Source organism: Varroa destructor, unplaced genomic scaffold, assembly GCF_002443255.2.
Source record: "Varroa destructor unplaced genomic scaffold, Vdes_3.0 BEIS01000001.1, whole genome shotgun sequence".
In the NCBI taxonomy this organism is placed as follows: Eukaryota; Metazoa; Arthropoda; class Arachnida; order Mesostigmata; family Varroidae; genus Varroa; species Varroa destructor.
The window spans coordinates 36,099,262-36,120,930 of NW_019211454.1; the positions used below are offsets into that span (position 1 = coordinate 36,099,262).

The window sequence follows — 21,669 nt, forward strand, 5'->3', positions numbered from 1 at the left end:
ATTCGAATATTGCCTTTTTCTTTTCCCGTGTCTCTACCGCCCTAACGCGTCTTTACTGGATGGGTTTTCAGTGTGTAACTGTGTGCCTATGTGAGCGTTGTTAGAAATCAGCTAAGACGTGAGTGCGCTGTTGTCACTAGCGGGTCATTTTTGTGCGGCCGCGTGTGGGTGACAAATCGAGGAACATCTCCGTGTAGCATTTGTGGTGAGCTTAGCAGAGAGTGCGTGAGGATTGCTCGTTCTCGGAATACGGAAGATGTTCAAATCGCGCGTTCAGATCGTGCTCGGTGTACAACTGTATCAAATAATCAGTGTCATGAGATAAAAACGAAATTGATTAGGTTACCGATGATCGAAACATGTCTAGATAATCAGCTGTTCGAATTAACGGTGCAGAGCCAGCGATCAGAAACGTTGCGAGTCGTACGTAGTTAATCAACAACATACACACATATATATATCTATATATATATATATATACTTTAAGGTTTCGTTTTCCGCCAGATACGTCACAACAGTAGCGTATTCGTTCCACCAGTCTATTTGTTAGTGCAAAGAAAAAATTCCTTTCTTGCAACAAATGAAGTACAATGGGAATGGGAACTAATTGCGCGGTTAAACACATAAATGCAGGAATAAAATAAAAAATAAAAAAAGTTTATTAATTAATTATGTAAAATAAGAACGTGGTAATACAAATATAGAAATTTCTATAGTTAAATGACTTAGAAATGAAGCCTTTTGAACAGGTCGAAAATGCGGTAGGTTTTAACATATGATTCATGCACATTTACACAATTGGACTATCAAACCAGTTAAACCTATATTCAAATTCAAGATCTAGAAAAACTGGACTCCAAGTAGCTGAAAAGCAATTTATTCTAAACAAATAATGTTCCACTTCTTATTCTTTGTACTATTTCATATAGAGTTAGTAAGAGTAATACTAAGACCTTGTATAAATTTAGCTTTTGTAAGCTGCGCACAAATGTTTGCGCGAATTTGTCCAAGATTCCGTAACAGATATAAGTGAGCAACTAAGTGATCCGGTTAATCAGCTAACAAGCCCTTCCATAAAGTATGCTGCTCCAGATTTTAGCATCTTTTATGGGTATCTGTGTATGCTGTCAGTCTTGATATTACTCATTTTTTTTTACTTGATAAGAAAAGCAGACCGTTCTTGTTATATTACATCTTTGTGACTACATGTTTGAAGTTACTAGTTCGTCTTGGAATCAATATCTGTGTTATTTACCAGTACCGGTGCCATAAATGTTTTCATACACACAAATATAATATTTATTTTGCGGTACCTACGGGACTAGCCGATACTTTATAAATAACGGGCGAATTTTCTGCTTGAGCATATGTGATTAGAGAGTTTGCCAATATCCCTCTATTTATAGGAGAATTATAAGTTTGTGTATTTACTCGTGGTGGCTTTAAATGGCTTATAACAAACAGGTTGCTCTTTCACTTTAATGAGCTCTATTCACATTTTTAGTGAATTAGCTAGTGGAATATTATCCTTATAATTGACGATATATCGTCTTTTTCTTTTTATCTACCTATTGTATCATTATCTCTAGGTTAAAGAAAATATGTAAATTATTTCTAGACAATGCATTCGAGCTCGAAACTTAAGTTCTTCACATAGTGCTGTTTCATTTTTAAGTTTTATCTTCTCGGATATGTTTACGAAATTGTCAGAGAGTTATTATGCATCTAAACCGTAAGCAGCGCTGGCACATGGAAAAGTCGGCATTCTATTATCTTGCACGTAAGCTTTAACTTACACTGATTATATAACAATGAAAAACTGCACATGACAACGTTTATAAAATATTGTATTTAGGCCTAGATGTTGCATTTTACTCGTCTCATTTTATAATGCCAAGCAACCTTTATTTCATTTCCGTGCGTTTCAGTATGGAAGCAGGGAACTGTATTATTTTTTCCATCACTTTAAAAAACAGAACCAGAGGTTTAATGCCTGACACATTGCTTCTCCACCTATCATGCTTTAACCACGCGAGATAGCTTGAAGCGCAAACATTTAACCGCAGTGTTTCTTGATGGGAATTAGTATAGTACATTTTAAAATATACTTTTGTCATTACCCTTTTTATTTAAGATTACAAAACTTTTTTTTGCTTATTCTTTCTGGAACTTGCAGTTTCCTCTTGTTTGACATGAAACAGCTCAGCTATTATAACTTGATTTCTATAGATGGATTCTTTTCAATAAAATGCACTCAGTAAGAATATAAATAATGAGGATGTTCCATAAAACTTTACAGCTACAATGGTTATTAGTCGAAGGAAAGAGTAGAGGTAATTAGGAGAACCTTGACCGCAAAGTTTAGAGGAGTGTCAGTTAGGTCACTGGACGATTGCTTCATACAATACGTTCTATACTGCATTTACTCTAACATTGAATCTTAAATTTGCAACAGCGATCTCTAAGATGATCAAAATAGCTTTCTTGTTTCCCCCTCTGTAAATGCAGAGCTTCTGTTGAGTGAATCCGAGGCGGTGTATTCGGAGACAGTGTAAAATATCGCTAGAATAAAACCTATTCTCATGCATCTGATCCTAGTGCTCAACTCAGGTAATTCAATTGATGTTTACTTCTACCTTCAGGTACGTAATTTGAAGAGCCAACTCTAATCCGATCAGTGCTCGGCCATATTTCCGTAGGGCCATGTTCTCGTTGCAAAATAGATTATTGAAAAAGGCCGTAAGCAGATTTAATTTTATCACACAGGTGTTTCACTTAGCTATTATTGGGTGGGCGGTAGGTGTTTAAATAGTAATATTAAGTGAATTTTCGATCAGATGTTTAGCTCAGCATAAAAGTGAGTTTTTTTTTTTTCGTTAGTGATAGCCTAATTGATACGTTAACAGATGGATGGTTTGCTGTGAATTTATGAACTTCAGTTATGTAAGCGATCTATCCAGAAGTTTTGCCAGATGCTTATGGACTGCATCATGTGAGAGCCACGATTCGATTAACTCGCTTTTGTGGAAACCAACAATTTCGCTGGTCAAGATGGTTGGCGTTTTGTAGCGAATATGCTAGAATGGCATGCGTAAGAAATTTTCTTGGTTTGTATTTTTTTGTCCTTCACTGTTTCTCCCCAGCTTTCGCTTCTCCCAATAAGAACTCGTGAAAATAGTAGCGTTTTCCACTCTCGACTGAGATACGCTGTAATCAAGGTAACCTCTCACTGAAATTGTATTGCCGTCCATTCTAGGCTGTTCCTTGGCCAGTTGGACGAATATAGCCCAAACTGACACCATGACTTTTGGCGACACATTGACTGGTTAGATCAAAGATCAATAATGCACAAATAAGTGATTGAGGAAATGTATAACAGGCCACAGGTTTATGTAAGTTGACGAAAGAACAACATAAGTGATTTAAAAACATTGATATAAATACGTTATCTACGTCATGAAAAACTTATGATGAGCTTTATTAAGAACATTTGTGTAGTACAGAGATTCGTAAATATGTATAATCGAATTATAATCATTATTCAAATAGTGTTCATTCATTATAATCAAAAATGGTGTTAGTAACTCGGCGCAGTGCAAAATACACCTTTATTGTGATGCGGTATGCCGTTTCTCAGTGCATATACCTAAGGATTAAGGCCACTGATTAAAGCTTACTGGATTTTCCCGTTTTTTAAATTCCTATTTCAGGTTTTTGTGTACTTGACAACCATTAAACGTATAAAAAGTTCATAAAAGTTAATAAAAGCATTATATTTAGATCATCTACGAGCTCGTTCGGACGATATTAAGGTTTCGTATTCAAAGCGACAAAGGTTGGTATGGTAAATTTTGAGGTGCTCATACCTCTGTTCATTAATAAAGCCTGCCATCTCTGCTATACTGAAACACCCTTTAGCACAGCCATAACCACTGTACGTATCTTCTCCTTCGCAATCTTCGTAACTTTCGTGGTCGCTTTGCAAATTACGTCAGGCCAAATCGTTGAATGATTTACTTCTTGATACCCCTAATGTTTTTATTGCCATGAAGATCGTATAATGAGTTAATGTGATGTGACAGAATTTCACTTGGGAGTCTGACCGCAATGTGATTTCTGGAAATAAGCCAATTACTTAAAAGAAAGACAGTTGTTTTTCCTGTATGCTCACATGAAAATTTGTAAAAACAGGCTGAGTAACGATTGATTTAGAGGCCTAGAGTACAGTCTATACATTTCAACAAAATGTATTATTTCTCGGTCACTACTAAGATATTTTTTTACACATATCTAATCTTCATTCTAGATATATTAGGCTGGATTATAAGCAAGTTCAGTCTCTGATTTTTGCACCTAACAGAAGACGCAGCGTTTCACGAAAGAGAGTGGCCTTGCCTCGTCTATTGGGTCTTTTCTATTGGATGACCTTATTCACTCAACACAACTTGATCATATACAGACCTTGTTGACTTTCTTGTTCTTCCCAAGCATTTGCAAGTGTGTGAGACCCTTCCACCTTTTTGTCTTTTGTTCTAGCATATGGTGTCCCGGTAAAACCCAAATTTTCTGCCTTTTTCAATGTGGATCCGTGTTAATGTTGGGTTTAGGCGAATCTCCTGAAGCCACTTGTTACTTTTTGTGCTTTAGGTCAACGTGTAGGCACCATTTTTTGTCACTGGTGACAATTCTGAATAGAAACCTGTCACTGTGGCTACGTGTTACCAGTGCCGAGAGAGATTTTTGGGGTCAATGAGAACTTTTATTGCATTGTGTGCTTAATCAAGTCCATACACGTCCAGCCCTCTAATTTCATATAAAATTACAATCATTCAAGATGCCTAAGAATAGTTTAGTATTCGCAGTTTTTTTCTTTAGGCAACTAACTCCCCGGAGCCCTCGTCGACCTCGGATAGTCTATTGCGATAGGGCACACGCTCTAAGTTTAAGATTTTATCTTTAAACTTTACAAACCTTTTCTAGCACTGCTTACAGATAGAGAATGCTCGCTGTATACAGTATAAATATTTCACGTTGCTTCAACAACTTTTAGTCTCGCTAAAAGGCGAATGAGGGTAGGTGTCGAATATGCATTTAAAGTCTTTATCTTCAAAGCCTAAAGACGAAATTTCGTTTACTGTACATTTAAATTGCAATAGTGTTACAGAAGAAATAAATCACTTTCAAGTGATATAGAGGTAAACAAATCGTAAAGAGATGACAGGAGAAGGAAATTGAAAATAAACATTACATATGTTCCAGTTTCATATAATTACTATATTGTTTTTCCTACACAACAAACATCAATGGGTCGACTAGATGAAGAAATTTGCGCCTTATTTTATGCACAGATGATGCATTTTTCTCTAAAATTATGTCCCATAAAAAATATTTGTAACAATTAGAATACATCTACGCACCCACAGATGCAGTTTTTTAGTCTTTACAGGTTTTCATCTTTTTATGTCAGTCGTGGTTATAGAGGAGTTCCGAACACTTATATTGAACTGATAGCTGATGGCTTTAGCTAGATATGCGGATATAGAGATATATAGAAGGATTTTCCTCACCTTCAAAAACTAACACTTGTTGGTAAGATAAACTTTTTCAACGGTTTCACACTAAGCGGACAATGCTCATTTGTTCAGCTTTTTCCATCTTGTATACACTTCGTCATTACTTTTTCCATATGGTTACCGATATTTGTGTTCAAATGAGATTCTTAATAGTTAGAAGCATATTATATGTGAATGAATAAGCTTCGTTAGTTGGATTTACCGCAAGGCGTTCTAAAACAAAGCATGCATTGGAGGTCGTAAGAACTTCCAATGGTATGAACATGTCAGCTAACCGACTAATTGGAAAAAACTTAATAAAAATAGTTGGAGATTACAGATGGTTGTATGTATAATTAAAATAATGCACGCGACAGTATGTCCTATATTGTAAGATTTGTTGGTCGGCAAGTGTGGCTGTGGTTCAGTCAGCTGAGAAGTAGCGTAATGAACGCCAACTCAGGAAGGTAGTTCATGCATACATAAAGAATATGTGCTAATAAAGCAAAGTATAGTATGGCTGCCACGAAGCCCTAATATAGTCAGTGCTCGTGGATTGTAACATAAACGGCCATTCCTAGACACAAACGTATTATGTGACATAAGGCTGATATTAAAACTACAACATGTATTAATATTTCGTATTTTTTCAGGATGTTTGCTACAAACAACTGCCAACTGAATGTGGACTTGTGTGTGTTGTGATAAAAATACGTGCTGCGTACGAACAATGTCTCTACTGATTAATGTCCGAAACCACAAAGAGTCCCAGCTGTTTGAAGAGAAACAGATATTTTCAGTTATGAACATGGGGAACGGTTTACACTAGTGAAGGCGTCAGCTAATCATTTTGCTTATGCTATTCATTGAGCTTAGAAAACTCAAAGCTTCATAGCTCAAAACTGTAATTGACTCTCAGAGCCATTCTGTAGGAAATAAAATTTACTCATAATCTTGCAATATTGTATTTTGATTTTATTAACGATAAAAAGGTAAAAAAGATACACCAATTGGCTAATCGGAAACAATTCAAAGTCTATGTTGAAACTAACCCATAGTTTTTTACTAAGTTGCACAACAGTAAAATATGATGACCACTGCGAAATATCATTTATTGTTTCTAACTCAGGCTCAGGTTATTCGCCTCGGCATCCTCGGCGCGCACAAGTGGCCAACTACAATCTGGACAACTCGGCACTTGACTTCATACTTGATGAGCTTGACCCACAGCCTTCGAATCGTCGAAACTATAACCGACAACAGCGGCGCGATCCGTCTCAGCAGATGCCACCACCTCCGATACCGCCCTCCGCCGGGGGAGCTATGTTACGTCGATTTCTGTGCCGCTTCTGTGGATACATCGCAACATCAGCCGGCAACCGTGACAAACATGAACGGGTACATACAGGCGAAAAAACTATACAGTGCGGATATTGTGAGTATGCTACAGCGGACACGAGTAACTACAACCGGCATCTGCGACGAAAGCATGGCGTCGAGCCTGAAGGGCCGGGTGCTCTTCCGCCAGGAGTTATTGGCACCTCAGATTTTCGAGGGAGTGGCGTCCTTGAAAGCGCTGGAGACGCAGCAGGGATTCAGTGTCCATATTGTCCTTACGGTACTGCAAATGTTGCCGACTTTGATAGACATGTCCGCATTCGCCATAACGGTGGTGATTAAATTAGTTGTCTGTAGATGACTTTGTATCCACCATGGATAAGGTGATTTTGTGATACCACGTTGCGTGAAGGAGCGGCTGATGTACGAAATGCCCCTATAAAACGGCAGAGAACGCCGTTTAATAAATAAAATCGCCAACAATATTACATAGGAGTTCCAAGCATGGTATCAACGCGAGTCGTAATAGCCCATAAAATGTTGCTTTCAGACCGAAGGTACTTTTTTTAACAAAGAGATCTGCTGTGCTAAAATAGAGACTTGATTTAAAAACGCAGGGAAAACGTACATCACCGCTTCGAGTCATTAGGTTTTACGGTGTCGTTTGTTTGTATTTATTTCGAACGTCGCATGTTTATGAGAAATGAATATGAGCAGATAGATCGACATGTAGACAGATAGATTTATCTATTGTAAAGAGTGGACATCAGATTTACATGTATACCTCTTGCTCACAAAGCGAGTTAGCTTAGTCATTATCATTATTGTTCCATAAGACTGAGGAGAAGCGTAATATAGAAGAAAACAAATGCTAGAACCGTGTGATAGTTTTCAACTCTATTTGTTGCGCTTAGCAAATGAAACCTGTTATATTTATTAACGTTAGCATGTACATTTAGTTGTTGATTTGTACATGTACATTTTGCCAATCAATTTTGAGGTTAAATGTTTAGAAGTCTATTATAGAATAATTTTAGCACTGTTTGAATTTGATACATTCTTAAACGGATCTCATTATGCGTGATCACTATAATGTTAAATCAACTTCAATTTTGGTAGTTTCTTCAAATATCGCACGATCGATCTATTACATTCTGCGCTTTAGCTTATCGTAACGAAAAAAAAAAGCCTTTAGTTTTTTCTAGTGTTTTCTGTGGATTATAGTCATAATAAGGTGTCTAGGTGGATCGACTTGTAGAAGGCAATCAATTGGGACGAGATGAATTGCTGCTTGCTTAGAAGCTGGACTTAAATAAAAACAGATATTTGGGTAGTTTTTTTTAGAAAATGCTGAGCAAGAGGTCTCTGATGAATGTGTTTGTGATTGTCAATCGTTCCACGAACGGCTTCATTTCGGGGCTCACTACGGCCTCATACTGTTTTCAGAGATTTCCTCTGTGCGTTCACGAATAACTTTTTGGAAACAACAGTGAATAAAGCGACACCGGCACGTTTAGCTTTGTTAGAGTGTCGCTTGAACAGTTTGCCCATAGAAAAATGTAGCGAGCTCGAATCTTGAGTTGGTCAAAAGTTTCAGAATTTTGTCCCTGTAACGGTGTAGCAGTAATATGTTTGTCTTATAAACTCAACAACATGTGAGGTAATCTAATTTCAAACTGAATGTTTCGTGTTGGGAGCAACCATCTGAAACAATGCTTAACGACAGTATAGGAAATAAAACGCGAAACAATGGTGTAGCCTCAACATTTTAACAGTCCAAGAAGATTATTTTAATCTAATTTGGATCTATATCTTCTAGGTGCAAAAACGCGCAAAAGGTCTGAATAAGACTAATAATCGTTGGGGCATATCTGAATAACAAGACTGGCTATAAATATTTTTCTTGAGGACAGTCACAAATTTCTCTGCGTCAAAACCTAAAAATCAAAAAAATTACTTTTTTGCGCAATTTCAATGAATTTTTTTAACCACCTAATAATAATATCTATTGTGGATTCTTTTCTTTTCTCTATGGAAACTTTGCATTTTTCGAAAACAGCATGAAGACTAACAACAAGGTCGTCTTTCGGTGTCAGATGCCTAAATAAGTTTACGATCTTGATGGGGTTTGCCTAGTGCAAAAATATTAGGTAGTAATTAACTTTAATTTATAATTCAAAGATGAACGTCCTTGTCTCCGTAATGACGGGTTTGTAATTCAGTTCTGGAATGAACTGATTTTATTCAATTACCAAAGATAGTGCTGCAAAAAACGTCCTAATTTATTGTGAGCAGCTTGTATATATGATATAAGTATATGCGACACGTGAGCTTCATGTATTAAAACTACCTGCTTAGCTATATTAATTTTTAAAGTTAAAAGTTTTCGTTAGTCATATCAAAGCAACAATTCGATAGATCCTGACGTAGAAATAGTGAAAAATTGAACATATTGCGTAAGAAGATTATATACATCAAGAAAGATAGATAGAAAGTGCTTCAATTGCATCTTTATATCTACTAAGCACACATATGGAAACAATACTGTGATGGAGCATATCGCCGGATATCATACGATAATACCGATGAGTTAAAAAGGAGATCCTAATGCTGCACTGAAACTGTACTACTGTAAGCGTAAATAATTCAGATGCTGAGTTGTGATCGGCCCATTTTGGTCCATTAATCCGTGGGGCTACACTTTTTAGAAGAGATTTATTATTTAATGATTGTGCAACAACCTTTCAGAGTTTCTTTACGATAATAAAACAGATTACCTGAAGTATACATATTTATCAGATTGGATTGAGAGCCTGAGTCTATACTCGATAGTGAAAATATGTCCCTATACCGATTTAAGTATTCACAGTACATAAACAAAGACGCATTCGAATAATGTATAGTAAGATATAATATAATGACGTCATATTACGTATTAATAAATGTAAAAATAAGAAAACTCTATTACTTGAAAGTGTTTTCATTTAACACATTTTTATTGAAAAGTGTGTGCAAGACAATACTCATGTGTCATATGATCGTATACAAAGAGGGTACTGTTACATTTAGCTGTTCGAGACTACATATGTGATGTTATCTTAGAGACAGATGTATATATGTTATTTGAAAAACACACTTTATTTTTAAGTTATTTCACTTCGTATATCCAATATTCTCAAAAGGAAAGGAGCAAAACGTCCACCACTACTACATCAGATTTAATAGAGGACCATCTACCCACCACGTTAGTGTTGACTAAACACTTGTAGAATAGTTAGGTTGGCTGCAAGAATAATTCGCTATTTCCTTTCCAGGTCAGAGGACGCCGCGAACAACTATTTCATTATCCCAGTGAAAACAGTGCTTAACTTTTAAACTAAGGATAAGCGCGCTGGTAGCATCTAGTGATTATTGGCTCGTCAAAAACGATAGATGGATGCTTTTAAAAGGTATGACGAGAAGGCAGTACGTTAAGCTCGTAGTAAATAAAGGATAAACATTTTGAATACATAATTTCGATACGAAAAAAGGTTTACTACAGGTTCGCCGATCTAGTATCGTTGTCATAGAATGCCGTTATTGCAGCGTAAAATTATTTTAAACAAGTCACCTAGACCTTCAATAAGTTGTGTCAGTATTAAAAATGATACTATTGATTGCTTTATCCCAATCTACTCGCTTTTTTAGGATGTTTCAGGGGCTAGTGTGAAACATTTTCTGCATCAGATTTGTTGTTCAACGTTGCTGCGCATCAGGTCCAGTGCTATGTAGGGTTCTTACTAGGGATCTGATATTGCTTGTTACGTATGGACATTTTCAACTAGTATTATACGAGCTGCATGGAATTGTCAATATGTAAATGAGATGGTACGTATATACTTAAATTTACTTTATCCAGTGTTTTTCAGACCTTATTCATATTTCCACTGTAGATTGCGAAACAGATACTACCGAAGCCGTAATGAACGACCCTTCACCTAAAATCAAAGACTGTGAGCTTAAATGATGCTACATGCTATTGAAGGTCTCATATCACGGAAGATACGAGCCTAAAAGAATAATAACTAGCAGTAACCATTATCTGTATCTCGCAAAATTTTATTCGTCGTCCTGTTATGTTGGGAATGATTTAAAGTCTATATGACAAACAGCAAGGTTAGATACTGTAGTGTGGCAACGGGAACGCTTAATCATATAATAATACGACATATATGTAATAATGACAGTGGCGAATATTTAGGGCGAAACAATGTTTACTCAAATTTTGTTTCATTATAATATTTGCCAATTTAGTGGTTGAGCAAGGAAGCACATCAATGGATGTATGTAACATATACTATGATCTTAAATACATGGAAGGACAAGGCGATGGGGAATACGGTTCAAATAATATTATGTAATTCCTTTACTAAGAATAAGAATCGAATCTAGCTTTTGGTACTTGCAATATATGTGTTACTGAGTATAAAGTTAGAATAGGCCAGGTCTACGATTATCCGGTACTCAGTTCAACAATGATGCATTATTTTTCGAAAACGCAGTAAATTATTGTTGATATTGCGCACTAATGATGAGAATAGAAACTAACAGACTTCCAATATTTGCAGGTGGTAATAAAAGTTCAGCTAGTTTCTACGTCAGATACTTTCTCAAGTTATTTCATCGAAAAGAACGAGAAACACGACCGTTGGCTTCGGTGAATTAGGGCGAAAACGTCGAATGAATTAGACGGTCAAGCTTTGTTCTGCATCTTACAAACAATATTTAAAATATCTACAGATACTTCATGATTGATTAAAATAAATGTTGAAAGCTTAGTTTTGTCTTTAAGCGAAAAAAAATATGACTTTAATTCCTTAAACAGGCTTTAAGGATTAAGATTAAGTATATGTTGTTAGGTTAATGCACAGAGTTAATATTAAGATCCTTTGACATATATTTCAGAAGAAGAACTTGCTTGCCCAGAATGTAATTATCGGTCACCTTTCCGCAGCAATATGACTCGTCATTACCGGGTTAAGCATTTGGGGAACATAGGGCCTTGTCGGCGTGGTCGGCCAACCCGCCTAGAAAGTCAGATGTCCTCGTTTAGTCCACGCATAGCTCGAAATAGAACTATCGGGCAGCAACCGATCCAAACAACGAGCTGCTCGAGGTTGGTATCTTCATCAAATCGCACAGTAATGCCGGCTTCCCATTTTCCACCAAATCTCGCCTATTCGATCCATGACCAGGATCAGTGCGTTCTGTGCGGATATCAAACGGGGATCCGATCGAATCTTTATCGTCACTATCGGCTTGTACATAAAGCCGAGAATCGTGAAGACATTATCCGAATCGTGGAGTCAGCTAAAGCGATGCCAATGTCCGACCAATATGACAAGCATACGGCTAGCAACGAGAAAAGTCAACGAAACTGTGAGATCTCATCCTTGGTAGCCGATGAACGACAAAATATGGTTTTAATTTCGCAGACAGGTCATCATGGGGATTTACAAGAATTACCTGAAGATATATTAGAAAGTTTTGAAGAATTTGATCGTCACAGTGAACAGTCAGCCGTAAAGATAAAGGTAGAGACGGCTTGCACCTTTGCAGAGCTTAGGAATCATGACGCATAGTGTTTGCTTTTCAAATAATTGCCTAAGAACGATGAATACAAACTGATTTTTATATTTCTGTGCACAAAGCTGGTTGTATTATGAGCCTTCCGAGTACACTTAAATTATAAGAAAAGTACTCAACTTTCTTACGTATCGGGAACATTTTTAGAATTAAAAAAATATTCGACTTTTAATAGAACTGTCATAATTTGATTAGCTAAATTAATTTTCTGCTATATCTAGTTCGATTAGTCTCCAGTTTAGAGATCGGTTACCTTTTCAACACAGTTTTGCAGAGTCGTGCGAATAAATTGTAGTTAAGTTTACCGGCATTATCATATTTTTAACTAAAAATTCAATTGAAATGATCACATTATACACATAAGAAAATGCCCACAAATAACGACTCAAAAGCACACAACATCAATAGTTGATTTCAAAAAGAAAAAGTGGCCAGGAAATAACCTAACTGCATGATCGATACATATTAGACTAGAACGACAAAGAACATGTTTGACTCGGAAGCTCGAGTCAGCCTGGAGTATGCGCAGCCCATCAAACATTGTTGTTCGACAAGATATTAATTGACTAAGATAGAAATTAGTAGGTTATTAAGCAAATTTGCTACACACCATATGTGCGTAGAGCTTGCATTGATAACGTGGGGCGAAAATGTCGTGCTTAAAGATCGAATAAAGCTATCGCATAATTGTACCATTTCAGTCGTCTTTTTAGCTTTTCTGCAAAGGGCAAGAGACGGCGAATTTTGTATATTATTAATACGTTTTGGTTTTAGGCCAATATCTATTATGTGGGGTGTCGATTGACACTCTGGATCGATGGAACATGCCCAAAATAAGGTAGAAACTATACATTTTAAATTTTCTGTGTACATAAATAAATATAATAAATAAATAAAAATATACCCTTCGTTTGACTAAGCTTTGTAAGCAAGAGCATTGGTGGTAACATCAAACGTTTGAGAACGTCAAGTTTATTGACTCTTTCGTTTGTTAAGTTTTTTTTGTATAATAGTTGTAAACGTCTGACTGAACGGAACGACAAATAAAAAAGACTGACTTTCGTGTGAATATTCGGATATAACTTGTTTTATATAGAATTAACTTAATTAATAGGAGTATACATATAATTATGTTAAATGGCTACTCTTTCATTAATGTGTCGTCTTCTGCAAATATTCACAGAACTAGCCAGGAAACCAATTAAATTACATGTAGCTATTTGTATTAAAGCGTTTCGTTCTTCTTAAAGCAGCTGTTGATAAAATTTTTGAAGAATTATTTCCAAGGTCAATTTTCAATTCTCTAGGATTTCTAGTTACCAAAATAGTCTTAGATTTGAAATTTGTTCATCTGTTTTATATAAACATAATGTTCGCTAGTAAGGCGTACTATTCTATTTTTTTTTATATGCTGTTTAACCATAGTGACAGAAAATTCACAAATAAGAAGTTTTAAAGATTGTTATTTAGGGAGGCGAGCAATTATACCTTTGAAAGGTGTAGAGAATTTACGACGAAAACTAGTAGAAACGTGAAGCTGAAGCAGAATATTTATGTTGTTCCAGTTCTAATTTTCGGTGGACGTGCCCATCGTTGCGGTTCTGCACGATCTTTGTGATCTGTGTAAAAGACTTCACTTTTTATAATTTTTTTTAAAGCTCAAACTGCATGGCAACGTACGTATGTCAAAGTAGAGTTTAATTGACACAACGATGAGGAAGAACTTTTCCCGTCTGCTTCGAGCCGCCATAGTCTTCACATATGGTTATGAATAGTTACTACGACTCACTCTTTTTTATAAAGAATATTTATTAGATTTCTGTGAAAATCGCTCGGGCAAGGTGAAGATTATCTTAAACTTGAGTAGAAATAAAATCTAAAATAAGACTCGAAAGCAACCACTCCAACGGCTAGTTCATTCGGTTCATCTTCATCTGAGAAATAAGTAATTCGGTCTGGGTGTTTAAAGAAGACTTAACGGAGTAGCTCCATATGTACTGATTTGGTCCATATACCAGCGTGTCTTAGTCAGTGCGTTTGGCGAAAACTTTATAAGAACAACGTGATAATTCAGTGCCCGAGATAGTTTTCCTGTTCACGCTATAGCAAAATGCTATATGAGAAACCAAATTATTTTCTGTACCAAATACGGGACCTTCAGTATTTTTTATTCTCGTTTTGGCTGACAGCGAAGTACGACATCATGGCGATGCATTAATCATGTTTTTTTTTGGTCGCAAGATATTTTCTCAAGTAGTTAACACCAAAATAGAAAATCTAAATATCTAAACAAATTTACTTACGATAGAATCCTTTCCGCAAAATGTTCTTGATCCGAATGGCTTCAAAACATGGAGCCAAATAGATATAAACACACTTTTCATAATCGACATGGGGATTGAATGTTAGATACAACACGATAAGCTACATCTAATTTATACGATTAGTGCTCTAGCAATCAGCTTGCAGCATAATTATTTACGATCGGCCACTCCTCAGATCTGAAGCTTCATCTTTTGGGAACTGCGCTACATGTTTGTGAGCTACATAATGAATTCATTTCTCCCGACTCAAATCAATCGGCGTTACTACGTCACCATTGTATTTAATCTGCTTACATTACCACCAGATGGATCGGTTACCATACCGCGGCTGCTTATTATCACTCTCTAACCGAAGTAACCTATCGATGCATGTTTTAAGGAGTACGCAACATGGAGCTCTATACAATTTTTTGGCAATATTTTCGAGCAATGTGAGCCATCACAGCAAGCTTGCGCGTTATACAGAACACATATAAATCAAATTTATTATCATATCGTTACATGACGTTTTGCCGCACGTAAATATTATGCAATTTGTGTGAATATAACAGGTCATTTATAGTAGTCTTTACACTTCCGTCTAGAGGGCTTGCGCAATGGGAGCGTTTTCCGCCACTTTGTCTCCCATGCGTAAACTCCAACTTAAAACACTGTTCCTTACGGGATACTCACAGCTGTTTCCTGTAATTCTTATAACTCCACATCTATTCACAAGTCTGTCACTTTCTAGAATCGTAATAAAACTGTCCGCGAGGACTGTTGCAACTTGAACTGACAGGGTAGTTAGGGTTTCCGAAGAACCTTGAAGGTTTGGATTAGTTTGTTCTGTGTTTCTTTGAAGTCCGTAGAACTGAAGTAGCACGCCTCCCTCTCATCATTTTGTGTGGACACGCCTGGCTGACTACAGCGGTGTAACTCAAACTCTTTGTAGATCTGTGAAACGATTGTGTCTGAATGAATATCCAAAGTCAAATTGATCCAACAAGGTTAAGGGCGAAAAATATAGACTATAGAGCTGCCGACGCAGGCATCCAACTCGATGAATAGATCTGAATAAAGACTTGCAGAATCGTTTAATGAACCAATATTTATTTCATTGAATATTGATTGAATTCATCTACCTAACATGTTTAATGCCTGTCTTTTGCTACAAGCAGCTGAGACTCATAAGGAAACCGTCTATTTAGTAGACAATTATTAGGTTATGCGTCCCGTTGGACTGGAAAACTTTAACTGGATAAATATAATACGCTAAAGCCGTGATTTCTTAGGAACCGTTGTTATGTTACATCCGATTCTCCATACGACATCATATAACGCTCATCCATCTTATTCTGTTGTATTTATGGCATGCTTATCCATGTATGCACACCCGTGTTATATATTAATTAACTGTCAAATAATACACTTATTTTTTTGTTATATCATGCAGTCAATAGAATAATCGTTAGCTGAAACATTCTCCACACTTAGTAGCCAAATTCATTTGAAAATTTGCCGCCATTGACGGCTGACGTAATTATAATCGCTTGCATTCAGCTATCAATTGCGACGTGCTGAAACTACAGGGGACTAACAAGCTCACTGTCAAACTCGATTCACTGTCATATTATTCATAAACCACCACCATAAAGAACAAACATTTCAAGTTTTCTTTTTCCGATTCAGCTAAAAATATTCAGAAGCACATTAATTTCCCGCTAAACATAGGCGATTTTTAATAGTCTAAAATAGGTATATGGAAATTTATCGAAGTGCTTGAGAAAGGCCTCCACATAACTTTGCACCTATTAGCAAGCGCATAGGGACTTGATAGAATACTTTATTATAACCTTGCTAATTAGCTTAATAATATAATTAGATGATTGTATGAGATTATTTTTATTACCACCACAAGTTGCATGAAAAGGGAAATCAGGCCGAAAGATTTTACGCTCCATGTACGCTACGGATCGCCGTACGGTACGCGTTCGTATTTCCTGTTCTAGAAGCCTCCTTTTTTTACTCACTCTCCACTGCTTGCGCCCTAGTATTCTGGCACCAGTATGACTTCCCTCCAACCTCAGACGATTTCGATACAATTCCCCGTAATAAACTGGTGATTACGCAAGTGTCAACACGCAGCTTTTTACGCCTGCTTTTATAGGCGCCCACATTGGACGGCTGATGGTGCACAACATGCAGTCATCACAGATACTGCCGTCACTCACTTAATTGTCTGTTAGCATTTCTACAAATTCAATGATTCGTTCTTTTTTTTTTGCTTTCTCTCATTATCACGTATATCTTTTACTTTTGTTCAATGTTCCTCCAATGATTACTGGACCTCGTTCATCGCAGGATAATTTGCTTCAAGGCGATAAGGACCAGTATGACGAGTATGCACATCAGACCGACCTCGAGAAGACGAGAACGAGTGCTTTCCGTTTTAAAGCGGCTGATTAACGCGGTCTGAAAAGATAGAGTCAAATATTTTTTAAATCGTTATGGATGCGAAACGTTCAGCAATAGACACAGTTGTTGAACACAATAGTCCGTCATAAATGTAATGCAAATGTAAAAATGTATAATCTAAATATTATCTTGCGTTTTTGTCAAATCAGTTGGTATTCCTCATGAGTAACGGGCTTCTCTTTCCCCATTTTTGGATCTCAAACTGGTACCGAACACAATAAATTGAGGGTTAAAATTATACTGGTTTTGCCTAAAGTTTACGGAATTGGAAAACGTCAACTTTCAATAAACATCAACCCCATTGCCGCGTCGTATATCTTTTAATTAGATGCAGATCAATATTGTGAAACAATAGAACAACATCGTATTAACCGAAAATGGAGGTGCACTGCAAGAACGAATAAGGCCTTCAGATAGAGATGTGCTTACTTAGATAGGTAATCATCAAAAAAAGCAAAAGAAAGGTGCGCTTCAAAAATCGACGCTTCTGTTGCTCACGGTGGCTTAAGGCACAAGCTTTAGCAGGGGTTCGAATATGGTGTGTCCCGCCGCACAGAGCTAGATAAGCAAACCCATAAATGATTAGCCGTGATTTAAAGTCCATGAGTCTTATCTGTTTTCTCGATTAACACGTGTAAAATATTCTGAGGCATAAAACAAATAATCGGTAAATAAAAAATGCTTTAGTTTTTTGGGTCATTTCAAATCTTACATATTTTAAAGCACAGAATGTAGATTCTTATTAATGTTAATATAATGCCGTGAATGTTAAAATAAAAATTTAAGATCACTGAAAAACTTGTATACACCTCATTGATAATCGGTCTGAGCAGAAGTGACACTTGTTGAGGGTAAATATAAAAGGCAAACAGCCGATGGTAATTCCGAATAACTTCAGAAGACTTTAGAGATACTCCTGGGCAACCTTCCCATTCAAATGAAGTGGATGTAAAGCTATCTAGAGTAGGCTAAAAATATCTGGGACGGAAGCTAAGTCAAGTAAGCCTAGAGTAAGTCGGCCGATAGACAGCGAATGACTGAAGATGTGCATCAAGCTCGAATAGTTCATGTCTTCGAAAGGTACGTTTAAGCGCACATAGTAAACCTATGTGACTTCTAGTCGCATAGATATTGTAAGGCTCTATATCTGAAAGTATAGTGTCACAGATGATCAGGTTAGGCAGAATAAAAACAAGACAAGGCTCTTCCCAAGACGGGAGGTAGGCTACACTAAGTGTTGATCTATAGATGAATTAAAATGATAGATGGGGTACATTTTATCCAATGCAATCCTCCAACAGCTAGTTTAGCAACACTATGGGCCTTACGAATAAAAAAATAATACTTCACTTTTACTTGACGTGGTTGTTTTACGTGACTATTACGATATATTTATTGTCTTTATTTTCGCTATTTAAGTCTATATAGAAGAAATTAGAACTATTCCGGTGGCTGGCTGATTACGGCATCGCTGACGGCAGTATTCCCATCAGGATTCGTCGAAGCCACGAATGTTTTCAGGACAGAGTAGGTCCCTCAGCCACGAAAACGATCAGAATTCTGTTTCAGCGAACGGAAGTAATTATTGAATTACCAATGATACCACAATTGGGGGTTTACGGAATTATACCCCGGTTTAAAGGGGCAAATGGGGATGTTGAACAAAACTTGATCACGGATGACCTCCTAGAAGTTCTCATCCTATTACAGTCCTGCTTTCATGAAGAACACCTACTGAGGATGGCAGAGTTTTCTAAACATAAGTGTAGATTCCTGACGCACTTCTCTATTCTCTTAGAAATCCTTGAATGGAGCCGTAAATTAATCAGCGGATGTGATATGAGTTGTGTATTTGGCGAGCCGTCGTTACTGCCAAAGCTAAATGAAATAATAAATGAGTCGAATATGGATGTCTTATTTCTCATAAACGGTGGACTTCTATGAGGTGCCACATTGACATTTTGCTATCAACGCATTTCAGATTCTGTAATCACTATTGGCCTGTAAAATAATAAATCTTTTCGGAATGAAAAGTATAGTAATTACTATCGAAGCAAACTAACACGCGGACAAAATGGTTTTCATTTTCCGTTCAAAGAGAATCCAACACAACGCTTATGAAGCAATGATGCGACTTAAAAGGCATTTGCTAAGAGATTCTGACTATAAATTTCCATCGAATCAGCTAATATGTTCTGAGAATATAAATAAAAAAAATCTTCGAGACCGTGTCTGCTTCTTGAGGTGATTCGGCTACCAGACTTACGCCGTTCTTCTCGTGGATGCTCGTGGTCTTACCGTGTACTGACGTAGCAAGACGCAACGGCAAAAAACCCCGTCTTACAATGGACTGAACTTCGAAAAGCCAGTATTTTCTATAAGAACGAATGTTTCGCAGCCTGTTGAAGACGATCATTAATATATCGCTCAGTCATCGTGCACAGTGCAATACTACATGTTGCGTAGTGCTAGCGGAGATATAGGTTTTCTACAGTTGCCGATTTGTCTTGAGTTTGTCAGAGTTGATTTTGATTTGCTACACGTGTATTACCTATATGTATGTACAACGATTGGCGCCAGGGCAATGCGGGTCAATCGCAATCCGTATTCAGATGATGGGCTATTTGAGTAAAATCCTTTTTTCTGTCTCCTTATACAGTGCGATGTATTTGGCTTATTACTACATATATTTTGGCCAGCAGGACTATGTGCAGGATCTACAAAGGAACTTGCGTTGCAGACCTAGTGCTCTGCCTAACAATCTCTTACTGGATGATTGTCCTGCCGATAGACAAGAGGCTGTCGATCATCGTTGCGACCATATTGCCTTTTCTAAATCAGACCATGCTTCATGTATTATGAGATTGGAAGTGCGTCAGATTAACGCGTTGATAACATTGGCAAAAGCGAGGCGTCGAAAATTTTTTAATTATTACCTTCGAACGCTTGTCAGAAACGATAACTATTACATTCGATGGAGCACAGAACATTTAAGTATGCGCCACGCATTGAATTTCCTGCCTTTGGAGCGTACTAAAAGCACTGTTTAGATAAATTATCCCGTCATTAAATATCTTGAATTAACCGCATCCGAACTTGAAGATTTCGTCAGGTATACGAAATGATTATAATTTCATGTTCCATTAATATTTACTCCGCACTTAGCCCGCCAAGCGAACATTATAAATAAGAATGCAGTCAGCTGGGTCTAACTACCAACAATAAAACTTAACTACCTATAACGTACAAACGTGACTAGACTATGTTATTGCGAAAAGTTTGCACAATTTAAGTTCGGATGTTCTAATTGAGACTCTTTTTTTTATGAATATTAAGGTCTATTGCTTGACCCACCATGTTAGGCAGAATTGAAATCAGACATATAAAAGGTAAAACTATGTTTATTTTCTTTTGCCATGAAACGCACCTTCGCGAATCTCGAGTAGTTTCTTGCTAAGTCTCGCTTATCTTGGCAATGGAAGAAGCGTTCTGCATCGCTTTCTAACGACAACACTTATCAGCATCACGATACATATCCATCTCATTAACGCGTTAGTTTATGGTCTTAAAAAAACAACAGCAGTCCTTTTCTGAGACAGACAAATACTTTCTCTAAGATACCAGATCAAACGTGTACGGGATTTTTACAGGTAGTCAAAGGTAATCTAAAAGTTATTACAGGCAATGTGCTCCGAAAGGTAGCCTACTTCTACAATATGCGAGACTCTTCTTGTTGGGTTTCATTAAAGTTGTAGTGTTTACATATGGTTTAGAAGTGTCAACACCTCTCGCAGATAGCACGTATTTCTTTATAAAGATAATGTTTAGTATCGGAACCCAACTGCTTTTGAACGTACTGTATAAATAGGTTTTCCAGCCCCGTATATGACTCATGACTTACTTAGCAGGTTGTACACAATCGATTTTCACAAAAATATTCTTGCTACCATAGATTACGCAGGGAATGTATTCCATAGTCATAGAATTTCTGATTTCGGGGCCTTGAAAAGTAAGGATGTGGCTTTTTCGTTGAAGTTCATTGTATTAGACACTTATTTGTCAAGTGAATAACGTAAACGGAGTGACTATTCCCATCGCGTCTGTGTACTAATGTCCTAGATCGTCTTTGCGGATGTGTGCTTAGGCGTTGCGCTGCTGAAGGAGAAAGCTTTTTTTTTTTTTATTGGCGACTGCTTTAGTGTAGAGCCAAAAATTGACAATTGACGCTTTCTGTGTTGGGTTTTTGTTTTAATCGTTCCTATTACTGTCCATTGATTGATGATTAACTAGCGTATTTCTCGTCATCTGTGATGATCCGGCTGAAAAAGCCACATCGGGAGCAGCGAATAGCAAACGCCAACAAACGCACTCATGTA

The 21,669-nt window shown here is 37.0% G+C and overlaps 2 protein-coding genes across 5 annotated transcripts in view; one reads left to right on the forward strand and one right to left on the reverse strand.

The window, feature by feature from the left end:
• Window positions 1–78: 78 nt before the first annotated feature.
• LOC111243041 (zinc finger Y-chromosomal protein 2-like) lies at window positions 79–9,857 on the forward strand. Its single transcript, XM_022788053.2, has 2 exons — window positions 79–205; window positions 6,682–9,857. Exon 2 carries the CDS (start codon window positions 6,837–6,839, stop codon window positions 7,230–7,232), a length of 396 nt encoding a protein of 131 aa, XP_022643788.1. The 5' UTR covers window positions 79–205; window positions 6,682–6,836; the 3' UTR covers window positions 7,233–9,857.
• A 6,051-nt stretch (window positions 9,858–15,908) lies between these two features.
• LOC111250413 (uncharacterized) overlaps window positions 15,909–21,669 on the reverse strand; it is a 46,149-nt gene continuing 40,388 nt past the window's right edge. For all 4 annotated transcript variants that reach the window (XM_022805663.2, XM_022805652.2, XM_022805638.2 and 1 more), the window contains one exon: window positions 15,909–17,290. In XM_022805663.2, coding sequence (XP_022661398.1) covers window positions 17,171–17,290 — 120 coding nt within the window. In that variant the 3' untranslated portion in view covers window positions 15,909–17,170. The remainder of the gene's footprint in view (window positions 17,291–21,669) is intronic.

Bases quoted from the DNA above. Each gene is read 5' to 3' on its own strand.
- LOC111243041 (XM_022788053.2), top strand. From the start codon at position 6,837: ATGCCACCACCTCCGATACCGCCCTCCGCCGGGGGAGCTATGTTACGT.